The sequence below is a fragment of the Haliotis rufescens genome, unplaced genomic scaffold (genome assembly GCF_023055435.1).
Source record: "Haliotis rufescens isolate VD_foot unplaced genomic scaffold, xgHalRufe1.0.p SCAF_56, whole genome shotgun sequence".
NCBI classification, from domain to species: Eukaryota; Metazoa; Mollusca; class Gastropoda; order Lepetellida; family Haliotidae; genus Haliotis; species Haliotis rufescens.
Genome location: NW_025964290.1, coordinates 1,534,842 through 1,557,617, shown reverse-complemented (window position 1 = coordinate 1,557,617; position 22,776 = coordinate 1,534,842). Strand labels below are relative to the sequence as shown.

Sequence of the window (22,776 nt, the reverse complement as noted above, 5' to 3'; positions counted from 1 at the left end):
GCGTGTAGACAATGCAGTATGCCACGATGGACGAACTGAACACGAATAGCGTGTAGACAATGCAGTACGCCACGATGGAAGAACTGAACACGAATAGCGTGTGGACAATGCAGTACGCCACGATGGACGAACTGAACACGAATAGCGAGTAGACAATGCAGTACGCCACGATGGAAGAACTGAACACGAATAGCGTGTAGACAATGCAGTATGCCACGATGGAAGAACTGAACACAAATAGCATGTAGACAATGCAGTATGCCACGATGGAAGAACTGAACACGAATAGCGTGTAGACAATGCAGTATGCCACGATGGACGAACTGAACACGAATAGCGTGTAGACAATGCAGTACGCCAAGATGGACGAACTGAACACGAATAGCGTGTAGACAATGCAGTATGCCACGATGGAAGAACTGAACACGAATAGCGTGTAGACAATGCAGTATGCCACGATGGAAGAACTGAACACGAACTGAATGTAGACAATGACGGACGCGATTGGAATAGCTTTGGACGACTGTGGTAGCAGATCAGTGAGGAGGGTGATGAAGATGGTGAAGGACAGGAAGAGGGTGACCGATGTTGACGTCTTCTCGCCACTGTTGGACTTGACCAGGATCACAAAAGGATTGACGAAAGTAACAATAGATAGTGGCAATATCAGACTAAAGATATAGTAACTTTGACGACTCTGCAGGATCAGTGTCATACTCACTCCACCCTTGGGTCCGCGTTCGCGAAGGTTTACTCTCTTTGCTGAGGCCCTCGTCATTGCCCATTCACCAGTGTCGATGACATCCTCGGCAGTGAAGGTGACATCACTGACGTTGACATCCAGCTCCCTATGGTAGGAGGTGGTCATTGTGATTGAGCAGGTATGGATGTCAAAAGGGAACTTCGTGAGAAGCATAGGACAAGGTGTTCTTGTCTCCAGATCAATATACCACTCGACCTTGCCGTCGTGAAAAACCTGCAACATATTTGTAAAAAGTTGTTTTTACATTTTCTAGAAATGAAAAAATTGAAGTATAATATAAGGATCTCCGTTCGTTCGGTCGACTTGTCTGCATGGCGAGGCAACGCTTCAACCGCCAGGCTACCCCAACGCCCCTTGTAACGGCCTGTACCCGTGAAGATCTGGGGAAGAATAAGTCTTCAGTAACCTATGTTTGCAGTAAAAGACGACTATGCTTGTCGTAAGAGGTGACTGACAGGATCGGGTGGTCAGGCTCGCTGACTTGGTTGATGCATGTCATCGTATCCAAATTACGTGGGTTTGATTCTCATGATATCGATCACTGGATTGTCTGATCGAAACTCGATTATTTACAGACCGACGTCATACAGATGGTATATTGCTGTGTGTGGCGTTAAATAACAAAAAAACAACAAATTGTAACGGCCTGAAAAAGGGCAGCATACCTGAACAGCGTTGTCAGCCTCACCGAACGTGTCCTTACCACTGTGGGTTTTGAGGACTTGAAGTTCCGGGACCCATATTTTGGATCTGGGAAAGTTAATCGTTTTTACATCCTTGTACTTCTTGTCATCCCACGTCAACCTTTCGTCCGTCCACGTGACCACAAGGTCCAACCACGTGACCAAGATTTCACGGGTTGCGTCTAGGGTGACTATTTTGGACACTGCAATGTCCGTGTTAACAAATACTGTTTGCGATGAGTCATTGACGGGACGGAGGTTTGGTTGATAGTCGTTGAGGAGGTTGTTATGGAGGCGTTGCAGGTCGATGTAGCTGGCGCCGTCACTGACGCTGAAGTGGAGAAGTCCCAGCAATGTCACCTTCACAAAATCCATTTCAAATGTTTTGTCAAAATCACAATGGGAACGACTTGTCGGGCATATATAGCAATATGATCACCGAACAATCTGACAATCTTTCCTACCTGTGAATACTGTACAAGTAACGAGTACCGAATCTGCTGTCGCCAGACTGATCTAGATAACAGTTAGTGCGATTCCTTCATTTCAGACGGGCGAATGCTTATCACTTATTGGAGTGTAATAAACAGAAGGTCACGTCATGTGCATTAAAACATTAAAGCACGGTTCTAGTACTGTTGACAAACCTCTTGTGTTTCTATTTCGTGCATGGCATTAATGAAAAAGATTTGATTAATCGTGATTGTATTTAAAAGATTTCAACATACCTGCTTGTAATCCAAACCAACGTCAATTCCATCGAGACACGATGTAAGTGAAGATTGTTGTGTTTTGTGTGCGACGACTTGGATAAAACACCGCTTTGTGAATGTATATCTGTGTTTGTGATTGATTTGTTGGAATGAGATAAGCGCTGGTATTGACAGGCGGATGCAGTTGAAGCCCTCTAGCATGTGTTCCCAGCAGTCCCACACTGATGGCATCCGGCCCGAGAACTTCAAACATTGTTCGAAAGGAAGATCAGCAGCAACGGTACTTTATTAGTACGCACCACACAAAATATGTATAATGTGTTTACAACTTCGGCCTGGAAATAATCGAAACCAACCAGGTACTGATATTAATAGCATGATGGCAATCAACCAACACAATCAACCAAGTCACCGAGTTTGACACCCTATAGTATTTTCATAGTTGTAGGATGGGTATTGATTGTGTGTTTGTTTGTTGTTTAACGACGCACGTAGCAATATTCAACCTATACATGGGCGGTGTGGAAATAACTAAGAACCAAATTTCTGACATTTGTATATTTCCCATCAGTGAATAACGCAACGTGTGGCACACAAACAGGTCTTGTGGTTGATGACCTGGCATGTTTACGTAACGTGTGGCACACAAACAGGTCTTGTGGTTGATGACCTGGCATGTTTACGTAACGTGTGGCACACAAACAGGTCTTGTGGTTGATGACCTGGCAGGTTCACTTAACGTGTGACACACAAACAGGTCGTGTGGTTGATCACATGGCATGTTTACGTAACGTGTGGCACACAAACAGGTCTTGTGGTTGATGACCTGGCAGGTTTACTTAACGTGTGGCACACAAACAGGTCTTGTGGTTGATGACCTGGCAGGTTCACTTAACGTGTAATAACGTGCTAAATTGATGTATACAAAAGGATGCCTACCATTACAGTAATTATTGATGTGTGTTCAGGAATAATTACATACATACAATCACCCAGACATGAATCGAGAACTGAACGGTAGCAACTGACTTTCTATCAATTGTGCATATTCACATGGGTATGATTTCTGAAGCCTATTTTCTGTGTTCCCGGCCATGATATTACTCACTCACTCACTCACTCACTCAATCACTCACATTTAACTGCTTATTTATAGATGCAGTATAAAAGGGCAAAGCCAACTACGAAAAGCTTATATCCTGGCTTAACACATCTCCCGAGGCAAGGCAGTTTCCACTTTTTTTGGCATCGGGAAGATGGGTAACATTTGCCAACATTTACCTGATTTAGCCACGTGACAAGACTTGTTACAACACTGAATTGCTTCAAATCATGGTGTTAGCACCCTACAGAGATATCAAACATAAAACATTTGAACCATTTCATAAGACTTCTGCCTATGACTCCCTGTGTATATAATGATTGACTGGCTGCACCATCTAACGGTGACAAAGTGTGGCATGGAATGGGGAGCGAGTAGCATGTCACTCTGCCTGGAACCCTACGCAAGCAATAAATTTCCTTAATAGATTTGGCTTATATTAAACAACATATATGTGAACAGTTAATTATCTTTACTCATATCACACCCTGAGACAATCAAAAATGTCTCGTCAAGACCTCCACTCATGTTGGATATTTTGGAACGTTATGAACAGGCTGCTTCCAACCAATACGACAGTGGCTTTTTGTGTTTGTTCCCAGCCATGTTGATGACACTCGAGCTAATGTTGCTACTGACCAATACGACAGTGTCTTCTTGTGTTGTTTCCCAGCCATGTTGGTGACACTCGAGCTGATGTTGCTACTGGCCAATACGACAGTGTCTTCTTGTGTTGGTTACCAAACCATGTTGGTGACACTCGAGCTGATGTTGCTACTGACCAATACGACAGTGTCTTATTGTGTTGGTTACCAAACCATGTTGGTGACACTCGAGCTAATGTTGCTACTGACCAATACGACAGTGTCTTCTTGTGTTGGTTACCAAACCATGTTGGTGACACTCGAGCTGATGTTGCTACTGACCACTACGACAGTGTCTTCTTGTGTTGGTAACCAAACCATGTTGGTGACACTCGAGCTGATGTTGCTACTGACCAATACGACAGTGTCTTCTCGTGTTGGTTACCAAACCAAGTTGGTGACACTCGAGCTGATGTTGCTACTGAACAATACGACAGTGTCTTCTTGTGTTGGTTCCCCAGCCATGTTGGTGACACTCGAGCTGATGTTGCTACCAACCCATACGACAGTGTCTTCTTGTGTTGGTTACCAAACCATGTTGGTGACACTCGAGCTGATGTTGCCACTGACCAATACGACAGTGTCTTCTTGTGTTGGTTACCAAACCATGTTGGTGACACTCGAGCTGATGTTGCTACCAACCAATACGACAGTGTCTTCTTGTGTTGGTTACCAAACCATGTTGGTGACACTCGAGCTGATGTTGCTACCAACCAATACGACAGTGTCTTCTTGTGTTGGTTACCAAACCATGTTGGTGACACTCGAGCTAATGTTGCTACTGACCAATACGACAGTGTCTTCTTGTGTTGGTTACCAAACCATGTTTTGGCACTCGAGCTAATGTTGCCACTGACCAATACGACAGTGTCTTCTGGTGTTGGTTACCAAACCATGTTGGTGACACTCGAGCTGATGTTGCTACTGACCAATACGACAGTGTCTTCTTGTGTTGGTTCCCCAGCCATGTTGGTGACACTCGAGCTGATGTTGCTACTGACCAATACGACAGTGTCTTCTTGTGTTGGTTCCCCAGCCATGTTGGTGACACTCGAGCTGATGTTGCTACTGACCAATACGACAGTGTCGTCTTGTGTTGGTTCCTCAGCCATGTTGGTGACACTTGAGCTAATGTTGCCACTGACCAATACGACAGTGTCTTCTTGTGAGGGCAAGCTACAATATAGTTCACGAGGTCCGTAAACTAAGTCGGTAATATTGAAACTTGTGAAATATTGTATGCATATATTACCACTATGTAATCTGAACAAGAATCACATACAATTACAGTATCATCTGCAGGGAGAAAGGTCAAGGTTACAACGTCAGTTGAGCAAAGCACAGCGGGGGTCAGCGATGTCATGGCGCTGTAACAATAGTTTCAAGTATATTATTCTCCATTAAATGTAAACAACAAAATGATATAGCGATGGCCAATTATGGGCTGTGTTGGTGTGTTTTGTAATGTCTCTTTTCGCTCCAAACACGCGTACCCTGCCTGAACACATGTCCGTGGTAGAATACTAGGAATACGCAACAGTCAGCGAATTTCAGTTTGGCTTCAAACATTTAGCTGCAAGCTTACCGACTGCATCTGCTGGAATGTCAGCACAGTCCAGGCGAAACCTGTCAGCATCACAGAATGTACTGTCGAAAATGTTTCCTGGACAATTCATCGTATGTTCCACTGGATACACATAGCTCACTTATTCGTGATAATTAACCTAATTCAAGTCGACATCGCCCTCAAAAATCTGAGTCTGGCAACCTAGCCGTTGTTCTAGCCACGGCCACTGATCATACAAGCTGAAAACGATCCTCTATCCAGGACTATGCGATGTAGTTTATCGCGAAGATAACGTGCGGCCTTACATTCGGTGTGTAATGTATGTTATGGATCATGCACATGAACGTAAATATTAAAGCGTTCAGTGAACTTGAAACTGGGGATTAGCGGTGATTGTCCAAGAACGTCAGTGTGTAAAAGAGATAACGTCAAACAGCACGGTGCTCTTCATTGGGAAGAATTCAGTTTCTGACAATCAGGTTCACACGTATCTTGATATAAGCCATAGAGACTGTTTCATGCTTTTGTCAAATACGATGTATATCTCATCGAGTGAAGTTTTAAAATGTGGATTTCAGACTGCACCAGATGAGATATACATCGTCTTTGACAAACACCATGAAAGAGTAAATTTATTATATAATTTTGATGCTAAAGTGCTCTCTTTTCGAAGATTTGTCAACTGCTGGTCAAGTCGCATTCTCAGTCACTACAGTGATCGACAGTGTGTGTACAAAATAGTTCCGATTTTAAACTTACACACAAACACGCAAACTAATGTTTTTCTACTTTTCAACATTTATTGTTGAATCTCCAAAGTTAAAATATAAAAGCTTAAAAAAATATACAAAAGCTGTTTTGTGGCGAACCAGTGGGAAGGAGCATGGATACAACAGATCCACCATTAGGGCAAAGATCAGTGGTCCGCTTCCTCGCAAGTGTGTGGGACTAAACTCAAACAAGAACACAACAAACAGCATGGTCTTAGGTTTTTTTAAACATGTTACTCATCTTGTTTTGTTCCAGTTGTACACTAGCAGACAAACCAAGGGAGACAACTTTCAAGGGCATAACTCTGGAGGAAACTAGTTCCGTCATCCCAGGGCCATGAAAATACTGGGTTTTTTACTTTTATGACAGTGAAATATGACTTTTGATGATAATAAGACTTTTATTCTTTTCATATGACACATGTCAAAATCAAGTATAGAATAAATTGTTTCATGCTAAAGTTTGTCAATATTTTCCTTTGGTTAATTATGTTTCTTGGGTAACTAACGGTGCTCTTGTAATCGAACTGTGAACGAGGGAATGTAGAGACAGTAGTCCCATAACAGTCCGGGTCTGAGCCAATCAAATCCATAGAGTGACTGAAAGTTACATGTGCTCACTGGGAAATATGTTCACTGATATGTTTTCCCCTTGGGGTCATAAAAGAGGATATAAGATGGTAACAGGTACTTCCAATGTACTATGTGTAACTGGTGTGTGTTACTAGATAAAAGCGACAAAACTGGTGCAACCAAGGGGTGAGTGAGTGAATGAATGAGCCGCTTTCGGTAATATTCCAGCAATATCACGGTTGGGGACACCAGAAATGGGCTTCACACATATTTTCTATTTCCTTCGGCGTGACGAGTAAACGCTTTAACCACTGTGCTACCTCACTGCCCACCAAGAGGAAATATAGCTCTTCAGTTGTGGTCACCTCCAGCCACAACCACTAGCCGGACTGGTCAAGGTGGTCACTCCTCCGTATTATCGTGCTATTTAGTTTGAAGACTTTAAAGTTTGCCTGATCTGTATTGCAAAAGTGTTAAATCGATTAGTAATGTCAGATTATTATCAACATGTGAATGTTTGTACAAGTGTACACATAAAATACAGTTGATCTAATAGCCAATATATAAACGCAGAAAGATGTGTACAGTGCGTGATTTATTTCGTACAAACTGCACATGTCATCTCCCAGCCATCAACATATTTGGGACATGGTAGAGAACCACACTTGGACTCCACCGGGTACAAGAGATGCCCTTCTTTGTTCTCATGGCCTCCCTGGACAGATTCTGGATCTTCATCTACACACACGTAATCACTTGACCCTGTGTGTGTAGTGGCTCCCCCAAAGAGGTACCCCTTGTATTCCAGATGCCACTCAGGGAAGCAGGCATTCCTGGCAGGGACCATGACAGCACTCCTCCTGTGACGACTGCGGCACACAACACAAGGGACATCGTGTAAGACCATTTTTTGTAGGGGATCTGTGGCTGCATTTGGTCGATACTCAGTACCATATAGATAACTCTGTGATCCTGCTGTGGAGTGTCTGACATAGATCGGTGACTCAGGGAGGCACAGAGTTGTCCCTGGTCCACCTCTGGCCTCGAAGTGACTTCCTCCTGCAAATCCTGAAAGATAGGAAGTAACAGCCTTTCCATCTGTGTGTATGTGAGAGTTATGTCAAAGAATACCCATGGTATATATGATGTGATAAACCTGAGTTGTCCACGGGGTTATACCTACAGAAATTGTCCTAGGGTTTATACCTACATAAATAACCCACAGGTTAATACCTACATGTATTGTCCAAGGATTAATACCTACATAAATTGTCCACGGGTTAAAAACTACATACTTTCTTCAGGTATTAATACCTACATAATTGTCCACGGGTTAATGCCTACATACATTGTCCAAGGGTTAATGCCTACATAAATTGTTCACGGGTTAATACCTACATATACTGTCCATGGGTTAATACCTACATAATTTGTCCAGGGGTTAATACCTACATAACTTGACTCTAGCACCTGAAGACAAGTACATTCCTCTTTTGAGCTGAATTTTAAAGCTCAATAAAAATCAGTACACAGGGAAATATATTGCAGTGTCCACCAAATGTACCACCAAATCCCTGTCTTAGTTTACAATTAAGGGAGGACTTTCTTTATATTCACAAAAAAATATTTGAGACAGTGGAATTAATACAATGTAGATTATCAAACCTCAAAAGATTTGATTGACTTTTTACAATTTCAGAGAACCAGATTTAATTCTGTCAAATCATTTGATGTTTCAACTTTCTACAGCATTATCACACATGACAAAATGAGGAAAAACTTAATTCCTTGTTGTATGGGGATTTTGTTACAAAGCGTGGTGACCATAGATATTTGTACATATCTGTCTTCAGAGGCTCAGATCAATTCGTAAAAAATAAAAAGTAAATGCCATCTGAGTTTACTGAGAAAACAACATGTGAAATGCTGGACTTCCTCAGTGATAACATTTATGTAAATGTGTGGGTACAACATTTAGGCAAGAAGTAAGCATCCCCAAGGGCACCGATTGCGCTCCTCGTCTTGCTGATCTGTTTCTTTATGCATCTTAGTGAGAAATTCCGATTTGAAAAGTCAAAACAAGGTATTTTCGCCAAGAAGTTTAACTTAAGATTCAAGTATTCAAAAAAGAAACGCATAACGAAAATGGTAATTTGATGCAGCAATGTATTGGTACAGGGTGGGTTTTTCAAAAATATTTGTTTGTTTATGATTTCTCTGGTGTCTTAAAACGTCATATCCAAACGCATCCCGCATGAAAACCCCGTTTGTTCAAGCATGATTTTCTATAGACGCATTTAATGTCACAGAACACGTATTGCACGTGCAATGCGCGGGAAACTCGGGGATCACATCGTGTCGTGGATGGGTATCAAAGATCGATCTCCGTCTTTTTTCATTCACTTAATTTGGAAGTTTGTGAAGACCGCAAAATGCCAAGACTGAGCCGCGCCAATCGTCACATCGCCATAGGTCTCCTGGAAGCAGGACAATCTCAACTTATCAAAGCACGATTTCTCGTCTATGGGAGAGATATCGGCAGCAGAACTCGGTGGAAGATGGACCTAGTGGACGTCCTCGAGTCACCACTGCGGCGCAAGATAGATACATCCGGGTACATCACCAGCGAACAGCGCTACAGCGACCACTACCGCTAGGCATATACCCTGATTGAGAAGGATATCTGTACAGACTGTCAGGAACAGACTACGAGAGGCAGGTTTAAGAGCAAGAAGACCCTACTTTGGACCCGTTATGCATCAGCAGCATCGACGTCATCGCGTTCAATGGTGTACAAACGTTCAGGCCTGGAATTTGGTGAGTTGGCGTCGAACCTTGTTCAGGGATGAATCGATATTTCTGTTGGAACGACGCGATGGAAGAATACGGGTTTACGGACGACGTCATGAACGTTTTGCCGACGCCTGTGTCCCCCAGGTGGACAGATTCAGCAGGGGCAGGGTGATGATGTGGGGAGCCATATCCTACACTGGAAGAAATGAGTTGGTGTTGATCCAAGGCAACCTGACATCGCAACGCTACTGCGATCAAGTCCTTCGTCCACACCTCCTTCCCATTATCAACCGCCACAGGGAGCGACAGTGTATATATATATATACAGTGAGAGAGTATATATTGATGATCTGATCTGAGGTAAATCCAGCATGCTCTTTCTATCAAGATTTCATAGAGCGCCATACAACTGTTCCGCAGAAGTTTTTTAATCAAGCTTACAACATTTAAGGCCTCAGTAAAGCTTTCAAAAAGTTTTATGGTAGACATGTGGAGGACATTTCCAAATTTGATACATCAGTGACAAGAACGATGTCCGATGCAATTCCCTATTTTGACTTGTACCATAAGCTCCCGTTTTGTTCCAGGTGACAAATTGACTTGCCTTTGCATGTGTTTGTGACGGTTGCCACTGGTTGGGCAGGATATGCTCACCTTATCGTGAACACCTGGTATCACTATTTGGTAGTGATTCAAAAACACTTGCTCATGACATATTCAGAATTTTACGAAATTTTGGGCTTGGGCGTTGTTGTGTAGGCATGTGTAGTGGTTGGTCCTGCTGTGCATCTTAGAATTATCATGCTCGAATACTGCTTTGGCGTTTTGTATAATGGGAGTGACCTGTGCCTGCAGAATTTCTTCAAGGTCCCGATATGCAGTAAAGTTGGAATTATCATCGCACGAGATTGCTGTCCACGCCATCACATTCAATCTGCTGAATCTGTACACTTCCTGTCTGAAATATGCCGCAAAACGTTCACATTGACGTCTAAGCACTCGACATCTTCCATCTGCACCACGAACCAAAAACGTGTTTCACAGCTTAAACACACAGTTCCTCCATGGCAGGTTTCTCTATAGACGTGACACTACTGACGTAGTCGATGATGCTGGTCCAGCAGGTAGGCGACTCTTACCTTCTGGCTCGATGTCCTGCAGCAAGGAGGCGACTCTTACCGTCTGGCACGATGTCCTGCAGCAGGTGGGCGACTCTTACCATCTGGCTCGATGTCCTGCAGCAGGTAGGCGACTCTTGACGTCTGGCTCGATGTCCTGCAGCAGGTAGGCGACTCTTACCGTCTGGCTCGATGTCCTGCAGCACGTAGGCGACTCTTACCGTCTGGCTCGATGTCCTGCAGCAGGTGGGCGACTCTTACCGTCTGGCTCGATGTCCTGCAGCAGGTAGGCGACTCTTACCGTCAGGCTCGATGACCTGCAGCAGGTAGGCGACTCTTACCGTCAGGCTCGATGTCCTGCAGCAGGTAGGCGACTCTTACCGTCTGGCTCGATGACCTGCAGCAGGTAGGCGACTCTTACCGTCTGGCTCGATGACCTGCAGCAGGTAGGCAACTCTTACCGTCTGGCTCGATGTCCTGCAGCAGGTAGGCGAGTCTTACCGTCTGGCTCGATGACCGGCAGCAGGTAGGCGACTCTTACCGTCTGGCTCGATGACCTGCAGCAGGTAGGCGACTCTTACCGTCTGGCTCGATGTCCTGCAGCAGGTAGGCGAATCTTACCGTCTGGCTCGATGACCTGCAGCAGGTAGGCGAATCTTACCGTCTGGCTCGATGACCTGCAGCAGGTAGGCAACTCTTACCGTCTGGCTCGATGTCCTGCAGCAGGTAGGCGAGTCTTACCGTCTGGCTCGATGACCGGCAGCAGGTAGGCGACTCTTACCGTCTGGCTCGATGTCCGGCAGCAGGTAGGCGACTCTTACCGTCTGGCTCGATGTCCGGCAGCAGGTAGGCGACTCTTACCGTCTGGCTCGATGTCCTGCAGCAGGTAGGCGACTCTTACCGTCTGGCCCGATGACCGGCAGCAGGTAGGCGACTCTTACCGTCTGGCCCGATGACCGGCAGCAGGTAGGCGACTCTTACCGTCTGGCTCGATGTCCTGCAGCAGGTAGGCGACTCTTACCGTCTGGCTCGATGACCGGCAGCAGGTAGGCGACTATTACCGTCTGGCTCGATGTCCTGCAGCAGGTGGGCGACTCTTACCGTCTGGCTCGATGACCTGCAGCAGGTAGGCGACTCTTACCATTTGGCTCGATGACCTGCAGCAGGTAGGCGACTCTTACCGTCTGGCTCGATGTCCGGCAGCAGGTAGGCGACTCTTACCGTCTGGCTCGATGTCCTGCAGCAGGTAGGCGACTCTTACCGTCTGGCCCGATGACCGGCAGCAGGTGGGCGACTCTTACCGTCTGGCCCGATGACCGGCAGCAGGTAGGCGACTCTTACCGTCTGGCTCGATGTCCTGCAGCAGGTAGGCGACTCTTACCGTCTGGCTCGATGACCGGCAGCAGGTAGGCGACTCTTGACGTCTGGCTCGATGACCGGCAGCAGGTAGGCGACTCTTACCGTCTGGCTCGATGACCTGCAGCAGGTAGGCGACTCTTACCATTTGGCTCGATGACCTGCAGCAGGTAGGCGACTCTTACCGTCTGGCTCGATGACCGGCAGCAGGTGGGCGACTATTACCGTCTGGCTCGATGACCTGCAGCAGGTAGGCAACTCTTACCGTCTGGCTCGATGACCTGCAGCAGGTAGGCGACTCTTACCATCTGGCTCGATGTCCTGCAGCAGGTAGGCGACTCTTACCGTCTGGCTCGATGACCTGCAGCAGGTAGGCGACTCTTACCATCTGGCTCGATGTCCTGCAGCAGGTAGGCGACTCTTACCATCTGGCTCGATGACCTGCAGCAGGTAGGCGACTCTTGACGTCTGGCTCGATGACCGGCAGCAGGTAGGCGAGTCTTACCGTCTGGCTCGATGTCCTGCAGCAGGTAGGCAACTCTTACCGTCTGGCTCGATGTCCTGCAGCAGGTAGGCGAGTCTTACCGTCTGGCTCGATGACCTGCAGCAGGTAGGCGAATCTTACCGTCTGGCTCGATGTCCTGCAGCAGGTAGGCGAATCTTACCGTCTGGCTCGATGACCTGCAGCAGGTAGGCGAATCTTACCGTCTGGCTCGATGACCTGCAGCAGGTAGGCAACTCTTACCGTCTGGCTCGATGTCCTGCAGCAGGTAGGCGAGTCTTACCGTCTGGCTCGATGACCTGCAGCAGGTAGGCGACTCTTACCGTCTGGCTCGATGACCGGCAGCAGGTAGGCGACTCTTACCGTCTGGCTCGATGACCGGCAGCAGGTAGGCGACTCTTACCGTCTGGCCCGATGACCTGCAGCAGGTAGGCGACTCTTACCATCTGGCTCGATGACCTGCAGCAGATAGGCGACTCTTACCGTCTGGCTCGATGTCCTGCAGCAGGTAGGCGACTCTTACCGTCTGGCTCGATGTCCTGCAGCAGGTAGGCGACTCTTGACGTCTGGCTCGATGACCGGCAGCAGGTTGGCGACTCTTACCGTCTGGCTCGATGTCCTGCAGCAGGTAGGCGACTCTTACCATTTGGCTCGATGACCTGCAGCAGGTAGGCGACTCTTACCATCTGGCTCGATGACCGGCAGCAGGTGGGCCCTGTTCCATGATGTTTACAGTTAGTCTACAGGATCTAGCAAAGTCACGTGTTGTCCTTTGGTGTAAGTAATGAATCAAGATGGAGCTTGAAGAAACGGCCGACCAGGACGTATTCGTTTCCCGGCGACCGGTGGCATTGTTTCACTCTGCTTCAAGCATGTGTTTGGTGTTGTGCGATCTCCCAATCTTTCAGAACAGGTAAACGAAAACTATGGTCACCTGGTATGTACACGGATGCGTTTTGGTGAATTTGCACGTTTGTGTTCTGCATTTCGCCCTTGCTGCGTTTTGGCAACTCTAACAATTGCGTATTTTTGAGACACCAAACACCATAATATTCAAACATTCTGTATCGTTTGTGTAAAAATTTGACATATATAGTGACTTCATTCATTTTGCGTTTTTTTTGTGTTGAGTATATAACGGAAATCGATACATGTTTACATGTAAACTAATAGCATATGCTGTCTTTAAGGAAAAAATACATAATTCGGCAACACGAACGGCTACGAACACATAGGCTCTTCAATTAACTGCCACATTTACATTTATGGAGAGATGGTCTCAGAAATAAGGAACAAGTGCGATATTAATTGTGATAAAGGTACGTAATATATACTGAACCAAATTAAAAACTTCTCAATCCTAAAATTTTAACATTTTGACCAGTTATCAATGTGGACCCTCATTGTGTATTTAAACAGTAATGGCCACGTATTGTCTTAAGCTAACCCGTTTTTGTGATGAATCCCGATTTAATCTTCGATTTGCTGATGGTAGGGTGAGGGTGTGGAGGCGTTCATGTGTTCACAAACCTCACAAGGTCCACGCGGAGGCGTTGTGTGGCAGTTGTCAACGCACATGGTGGCTATACACGCTACTGAACTAGTGTGCCATCAGATTCTCGTGCTTGGGACTTATGATTTAAACTGTTGATGTTATTACCGAATACCGTAGTTGCTTGGAACAAACTGTGGTTACCACCGTTAATTAAAATCCTTCTTTGGACATTAATGATTATAAATTACCTTCTCTGATACATTTGTCCGTTGTATATCATATATGGGAATACTTTTTAAATGTGAAGTTTTTAATTTGACACAGTATGGTTGCAAAGGAAACATTTGAAGTTGTAAATGTTTACAATCAACTAAGAAGACAAAAGTGGAATTTGCTTTGACAGCTTCTGGATGTCTGTTTTGCCTAAATTTATAAAAGTTGTTACACTAAAATAACATCGAACGCTATATGTCTGTCAGGAGTCACATTTCACCAGTATTAATGGAACCTGAACATTTTCTCGGCATCATCCCCATGGTGGCTGTTTTTACTGTTATGGTAAACGTGTGCTTTCCCACCACATTAAGTTTAACTTTGAACAAAAGCTATCCGGGCATTAAAGGCAAACGATCATGTGTCTCTACACGCCTTACCTTTATACATGACGTCATTTCCTGATGGACAAGTTGTCTTTCCCCACCGCGTAAACATCGCTCCTCCTACAGATACACAGAATATAACATCTCAATGCATGCTCAACGTGTGTGTGTGCGCGTTCGTGCGTGCGTGCGCATCTCATTCTGCATTTCGTAACGTTATGCCAGTCCAGGCAGACTTTAAAGCCCCACCCTGACTATAAATAGCCCGCAAGGTGGCGGTGTTTCAGTTTCGAACAATGACTGACAATGTAAACACAACCGAGTGTCGGGAGACGTTTTTTGAAAACCATACAGAAACAAGATCACCATTGACCGTCAAACTTCGTATCAACTTGAGTGACAAACCATGGATACAACAAATGGCTCCATATCAAGATATAAGTCAATAAATTTTCTGTAGTTTTATCCTAAAAAATCGAATCGATCGTGTTTGGCGTCTGCATCGATCACAGTGGGCGGAGCTTATTTACGTTTGCGCTATAAATCGCAAAGCACATGGTCATGTGTACATGTGGCACATTTAATGCATTTGTGGTCAAAGTGTATTGTGTTGTATATTTTTACGGCAGAACAGCAGCAGAACATCAGTTTCAGTTAATGTAACAGTAACGATACTTAAATACGAAATTGACGCGATTCTTTCAGTTCAATCCGAAAATTACAGATATTTGTTTAGCTTTGGTCATTTGCATTCAACAGTTAGATTTGTGCCACACAATAATCAATTTATATCCATAAAACGTAAATTTTTACAGAGATTTTTCAACTAGTGTTTAGGAAGGGGCCTAATTTGAAGCACCAGAAGTTGCGCCAATATTTCTCAGCTTGACTACAATAGATGAATATGTTACGTGTATCAACATAACAATGCACATAAGCAACTGGTAAATAAGTAACTGAATATACTTGATGTTTTGGCCTACAGAAGGCGTATCCGGATAATATTGTACTTACGATAAACGAAAACTCCAATACACATATTCCAAGACAACTTTAATTATGAATTTCCTTTTCTTTCACAGAATTTTCACACACAAAACTGAGTTTGATCATTAGATCCACACTTGTCCCATGTATTTTTTGTTCGCGGTATTTGGATACACTTCGCGCACAAATTTTAAAATACAATCTGGGATCCCTTTCCCGTTTTGTCCAAACCAATCCTTCATTTGCTGCAACGTATAATTCCGTTTCTTCAAGTCCAAGTATCTACGATCTCTCCAAACACTTCGTTTATTTAGCTCAGTCCAGAAACAATGTGTTCGAATCGACGAATTTCTGCAACAAGGTGGCCGCACCATTCCCTAACTGCGATTGTCTGTGCCGTGTCACGCATGGTTGACAAAAGAAGTGTGAACATACATATTCGGCTTCATCTGGTTCCACAATGAAATCTCGCTGTGACACTGATTCACTACTCCCAAGAATCGGCACTGAATTTGTCAAAGTTTCTGTTGCACTTGCAAGGGCGGGAAGAGAGGCGCCATCTTGTCGATTCGAGTTGTGAATCGGAATGAAGTCATCTTGAATTGGAACTTTCTCCACGATAAAGTCACCAATGTCACAATCGAAATGACCAAAGGCTCCCTGATTATCTCGAACAACTCTTCGTCAAATTAGGATTTACATGAAAATGTTTTGTTGCTCATATTGAAGACAAGCGAAATTGCAAAGTTCTCGTCAGTTGTAAGCAGCAACTCGATGCACTCATGGGGCGTGGTTGCTAGGAGATCGCGAGGTCAGAAAGGGGAAAACAAAAAGTTTTATAAAGTAATAAAATAAATCCGCAGTGCAATCCCAAAGTACCATGTACAGGATATTTTTGAATAATAATATTCACTAAAAAAAATCTTTTCTAAAAGTGCAAATTAATTTATTAATTCATCCCAAGGTCGTAACCCTGATCACGTGGTGGGTATTTGGAAGGAATCTTGTGATGAAGCTGTGAATGAGGCCGTGTGTATAACATTGTTGAATTCAACTGACCAGGAAGGTTGTTGAGGCACATTATGACATATGCTCGTCATGGATGGAGAAAAAATGTATCTGAGAGAAACATTGTTGCTTTGAGCTTCGCGACAAAACATGTGTTCATGCCGAAGTAGTTTACAAGAGAGGATGATCTGTGCAGCCAGCGACCTGAATAAGCTTGATGAAAATAATGTTGAAATCCATTTTCTCGCACATGACAAAATTAATGTGAACAAATGTTTATTTGAACATCATTTCGAAGTCTGTGAGGCTGTCCGTATTTTAATATTCTTATTTCCATTGCGACGTGAAATAATATAATGTTTTCGTGTCTTAATTTTGCTGCCGCTGTGGAAAATTGCGCACCGATCTATTAAAAGAAATACTACTAGTTCAACTTTATAAAAGAACCAGATCAACTTTATCTTTGTTCCGTTGTTTATTAAAAAATCGAATCGATCTACATAATAAACAAATTCATAGACTAGATTCTAGTACCAAGTGTTTAAACTCTTTTTTTAAATGTCATAAAATAACTTACACAAGTATTGAAAGACATTTTTTGATAAGTAATATATATTTTATCTCGTCCGGTCGCTCTCTGGTTAGTTTAGGCTTGAGGGGAGAAACACATACAAAAAATATGGATGGCCTTATGCAAATGAACCTTGGCATGCCAATCAAGAGGGATCTGGGTCACTGGGACCCGCCAAGTTTCACGGATCGAGTTACTTCGGCACGAAGAGCTTCATCGGACAAGTGTGACAAGTGTGCCAAAATACGTTGCTACGGGCAATGAAAAAATGTCACGGAAACGACAAAAAAAACTACTTTGATCACGTGAAAATATTTTTGACCATTACCAGGGTTTTTTACACGATCGTTGTCATCCAGATTCCAGATGAAGGCAAGACGAACACAACGAAGAAAAACACTGTTGAAATCACCGATTACCGTGTATATGTGAGAAATTCTATTTATAAACTGCAGATATACCGTACACCACAGGATAACGATTGGTGCCGTGACACATATTATGTTGTTTTTTTGTTCAATTACACTGTTCATATTCATCACGACAAACGTATTAATTCGTTGTCGTCGGGAGATCTAGAATAGCTCAGAACAAGAACGTCTATAATTTCTGTGTTGGACTGCGTTGGATATATCGTGGACATTCCGCGGTATCATTTTATGAAGATGTGAAGACGACATGGCAGGTGGGTTTTGAAACCAAAGACCTACGCGTTTGTTGAAAAGTCTTGGAATCGTTTGATAGATATTTATTACCATTAAAACTTACGTCCTTGTTGTCAAACGGCCCACGTGGGTGGGTGTTTACATGACGTCACCCGTTTACGTAATAACCAATGAAATGTGTGTGTTATCATGACGTCATATTGACCTGTCAGATCACTCGTATAAGCTCCGCCCACTAGAGTGCGGTAGTTCCTACCGCAGATGGGGCTTTAAACAAACGTGACGTCTCATAGACTTCCTTGGAAAAAGGGCAAGTACTCAAGCGGGTAGACTTATGGGTTGCCGCAAAAGGCAAATAGAAGCAATACTGATTTGTCATTTTGCCTTTATGTCTAAAAACAGGTTTCATTTGGAACTTTATTGACCGTTGTCATTCTCTGACTTATAAATCACCGACTTTCTGTCGTAATATGTATTAATGCGCGCATTCAAGAAAAGCTTAAGTTACCGTTTTTGAAAAACGAGAACTGGTTTTCCCGCTACAGATTTTAAGAATGACGTTAAATGATAAGTTTTTATCAAACGCATGGCCAAGACTCGCTAAATACAATGTTTATTGAAAATAAAGATATTTATCACCGCAAAGCACACAAGCGTCATAACCTCTGTGTCTGAGAATAATGCAACGCTATGTTGATCTTTATTTTTAAGCTATTGATCGATTCGAGTATTTGTGTAGTTCGTCAATACTGAAAAATCTCCTGGTATTAACGTTAAAAACCATCATCTTAAACAACACTTGTAGCTTATATTTTCATAATTACAGACGAGTGCAACTGAAACAACAAATATTTACAGGTTATTGTTTTACTTGGTGTTGTGTCATCTGGAGTTAATGTACCAATGTGTGCTATACCCGAGCTGCTACTGTGTGGAGTGGATGTCACTGGCGACAGAACCGCTTCCCCAGGTAGCGAGTCAGCAGCGAAATCAACTCATGCAAGAAATTCCGGTTCGTGGTAGCCGTGTCGGAAGTTTTGCCACATTGTGGAATTTGATGATTATCAGTATAGAAAACAGATATAAGATTCTTGGCATTGAACACATTTTTCATAAATCAAATCATGCCAATGTTCAAGTAAACATGGAGTAACTGGGTTGTGGTACCAACAGCTTTCTGCCATTCATCTTTTCATTCATCAAGTAGCATCTTTGAAAGAGACAGAGAACTATACAGAATATGTGTTTCGCCCAATGCGATCAGCCATTGGTTTCTTTCCCGTAGTGACTTTGATGATCATCAGAGAAGGAAGAAGATATATGTGTTTTTGTAACTTAACATAATTTTCATTCATCCGATCGTTTCCATATGTTTCCATATGTTTCCATATAAACACGACCCGTGAAGACCCGGGGTAGAATAGGTCTTCAGGAACCCATGCTTGCCGTAAAAGGCGACTATGAGGGATCGGGTGGTCATCGTATCCCAATGCTCATGGTATTATTCACTGGATTATCTGGTCCAGACTCGATTATTTACAGACCGCCGTCATATAGCTGGAATATTGCTGAGTGCGGCGTTAAACAACAAACCAACCAGCCAACCATATAAACACGTACCTTGAATGACTCAGCGTGATGACCAGCATGATGACAGAAGCAGTTAACGTTACCTCCATGGCTGTAGACAGAATACCCTCTGTGTGGCTTTAGTGTCATACACATTCAACACGGATATGACAACTCAACTAGATGTGGTATGTCTGCTGTTCAGACAAGGCAACCTGTGGCTCATGTAACGCTTTCCATATTTGCTGAACGCGAGCAAATGATAGCGTAATGACCCAGCTGTTGCCGACACTATTTCCTATTTGGTATCAAACATATAAAAGCGATTTACACCTCTCCCCACGTATATGCAGCACCTGCCTGAAGGTGGCATGTCCTGTTTTGAAATATAATCAGTTGTCACTATCATTGAGGGATGGAAGAGTGGTGAAACTTTCGTTCACTCGGATGGGGACCGGGGACTGATTTCACAAACGCTCTTCTGTGTGTATTCAATCGATATTACTGCAATGTTGTTTAAAGCTCTCTTGCTCATTCGACAATTATTTTGTAATAATTGTAACATTTCAGTTTAGGTAAAAAGGTAATTGAATTTGTGCAACGTATGTTTTAGAAATCAAAGATATACTGAATTTTGATTATGATATGTAATTGTAATTTAGAACTACAAAGCTACAAAACACTTTCCATCATAATAAGAACTCTCTGTTTCAAGCATAGTCTATCTTACGATTCCGACTGTGCTTTCTTGTAGTTCATGATCCTATGCTTGTCGTAAGAGGCGACTGACGGGATCGGGTGGTCAGCCTCGCTGACTTGGTTAATGCATGTCATCGTATCCCAATTGCGTGGATCAATGCTCTTGATATCAGTCACTGAATCGTCTGGTCCAGACTCGAATATTTACAGACCGCCGTCATATAGCTGGAATATTGCTGAGTGCGGCGTTAAACAACAAGCAAACCAACAAAGGAAGCGTTTGTGACTGGTGCCTCAGTTGGGACAGGATACGCTTACCTTTTCTCGAACACCTGGTATCATCACTATTTGATATTGATTCCTAAACACATGCACATGACATACGTAAAAAGTATAACTCAAGCTCAATATTCATTACTTATTTTCCTGACTAGTTCAAATGAATGGTGAACACGTTTTTCTTTAAGAATTGTTGAAATAACCATCCACATATATATATTTCATTTTATCGCAACCTGCACGGCAAGGATCACTTCTAAGAAGTCAACTTGTCGGGGTGACTGGTCGTTGAAATAGTGACCAAATCGTTGAACTGATATATACTGAACCAAATTAAAAACTCACGATCCTAAAATTTTAACATTTTGACCAGTTATCATTGTGGGCCCTTATTGTGTATTTAAACAGAAATGGCCACGTATTTTCTGCAGAGAACACCCGTTTTTGTGCAGGTGAATCGATCAAAATCATGTGCACAGCACTATAGTGGCAAAAGTGTTTTTTCACGTGCAACTTGTCACGTGGCCATAATACCGCACTTGTTTTCAAACATACTTGTTAGCAGTCATTAACAGAAAAAGAAAAACACAAGAAAACAAAAGTCTTTACGGCCATTTGTCATGCCACACTTTTCAAATGTGCAGACGGGAACGTCCGTAGCTGAGGTCGCAAGGACGATGGGTTGTAGTCGACGGACTGTTTATGATTTACAGACGCGTCTACAGCAAACGGGAACAACCGCTGATCGCCCTCGGCCAGGTCGACCGCGTGTGACGTCACATGCAGAGGATCGTCAGATTGTCTTACGTCACCTCCGTAACCGATTTTTGATGGTTACATCAACCAGAAATGAACTGTTTAGGGGTAGACTGAGTACGCAAACTGTTTGAAACCGTCTGAGAACTGCTCACCTTCAAGCACGACGGCCATACTGCGGGCCGATTCTAACTCAATTGCGCAGACGTCAACGTCAATTGTGGGCACAGTGACACTTACGATGGACTCAGATGAATTGGAATCAAGTCGTCTTCAGTGATGAATCCCGATTTAATCTTCGATTTGCTGATGGTAGGGTAAGGGTGTGGAGGCGCCGTCATGAACGTTATGCCCAGTGTTGTGTACAGGAAGTTGACAGATTTCGAGGCGGAAATGTCATGGTGTGGGGTGTTTCTGTGGCAATGCACGTTCCAGGCTTTTTGTCATCCGTGGCAACGTCAACGCTGCTGCTTACCGCGACCAGGTACTGGCACCAGAACTTCTGCCTTTTATGGCAGCACATTGGCCCGGTTTGATCTTCCAACACGACACAGCAATTTTGACAAGGAATTTCCTTCAGAATGCGGGAGTCAACGTCATGAACTGGCCGTCAAGGTCTCCAGACCTCAATCCCATCGAACACGTCTGGGATGCTGAAGTCCAAGAACCATTTGGCATCATTTTGCAGCAACAATGGCGTCGTCTTCCCGATCATGTGTTCACAAGCATCACAAGGTCCATGCGGAGGCGTTGTTAGGCAGTTGTCAACGCACATAGTGGCCATACACGCTACTGAACTAGTGTGCCATCAGATTCTCGTGCTTGGGACATATGATTTAAACTGTTGATGTTATTACCGAATACCGTAGGTGCTTGGAACAAATTATAGTTACCACCGTTAATTAAAATCCTTCTTTGGACATTAATGATCAAATTTACCTTCTCTGATACATTTGTCCGTTGTATATCATATATAGGATTACTTTTTAAAATGTGAAGTTTTTAATTTGAGACAGTATATTTCTCAAATACGATATTAAACCGCAGTGTTTGAGTTAGTTTGAAGACGTGCTAATGTTCCAGTTGGTTTAATATAACTCCCCAGTAACAGTATTGCATAATCAGATGCCTATCTCTCTACTCGGAACTTAGGCAGTATGCACGGCAGCTGTTAGGACATATGACGTGTTTTGGACGCATCGATCCTGTTATTAATAACGTTCCTATTCTGACCGGGCGGCTTACGAGTGACTAATCTTGTAAAAGACGTATGTCAAATAACAAGCAGGTGGATTTTCTCATATAAACATGGATATGCATTTCATTTTAAATAGGAGATATATCAATGATACTCCTAATCTAAACATACATGTCTTTTGTCGTACATGATTCTCGTGATGTTTAACACCAAGGCTCGCTAAATACAATGTTATTTCCTAATGCAGGATATTTACCATCCCCAAACACACTCGCGTGATAACCTCTATTTATGTGTGTACTTACTGTATGTTAATCCACACAGTGTGTAAATCAGTGAAAACAAACTGGCTATTGGCTATTGGAC

At 43.6% G+C, this 22,776-nt stretch overlaps 1 protein-coding gene across 1 annotated transcript; it reads right to left on the bottom strand.

The window, feature by feature from the left end:
• Positions 1-7,391: 7,391 nt before the first annotated feature.
• On the bottom strand, positions 7,392-19,707 carry LOC124124580 (short-chain collagen C4-like). Its single transcript, XM_048385254.1, has 3 exons — positions 19,530-19,707; positions 14,733-14,798; positions 7,392-7,883 (listed from the first exon to the last, which is right to left on the bottom strand). Exons 2-3 carry the CDS (start codon positions 14,788-14,790, stop codon positions 7,411-7,413), a joined length of 531 nt encoding a protein of 176 aa, XP_048241211.1. The 5' UTR covers positions 14,791-14,798; positions 19,530-19,707; the 3' UTR covers positions 7,392-7,410.
• Between the last annotated feature and the right edge of the window lie 3,069 nt (positions 19,708-22,776).

Excerpts from the sequence above, each read along its gene's own strand:
- LOC124124580 (XM_048385254.1), bottom strand. The coding sequence starts at position 14,790 with ATGTTTACGCGGTGGGGAAAGACAACTTGTCCATCAGGAAATGACGTC. Across the intron at positions 7,884-14,732 it reads AAATGACGTCATGTATAAAG|GATTTGCAGGAGGAAGTCAC; the intron begins GTAAGGCGTGTA and ends CCTATCTTTCAG.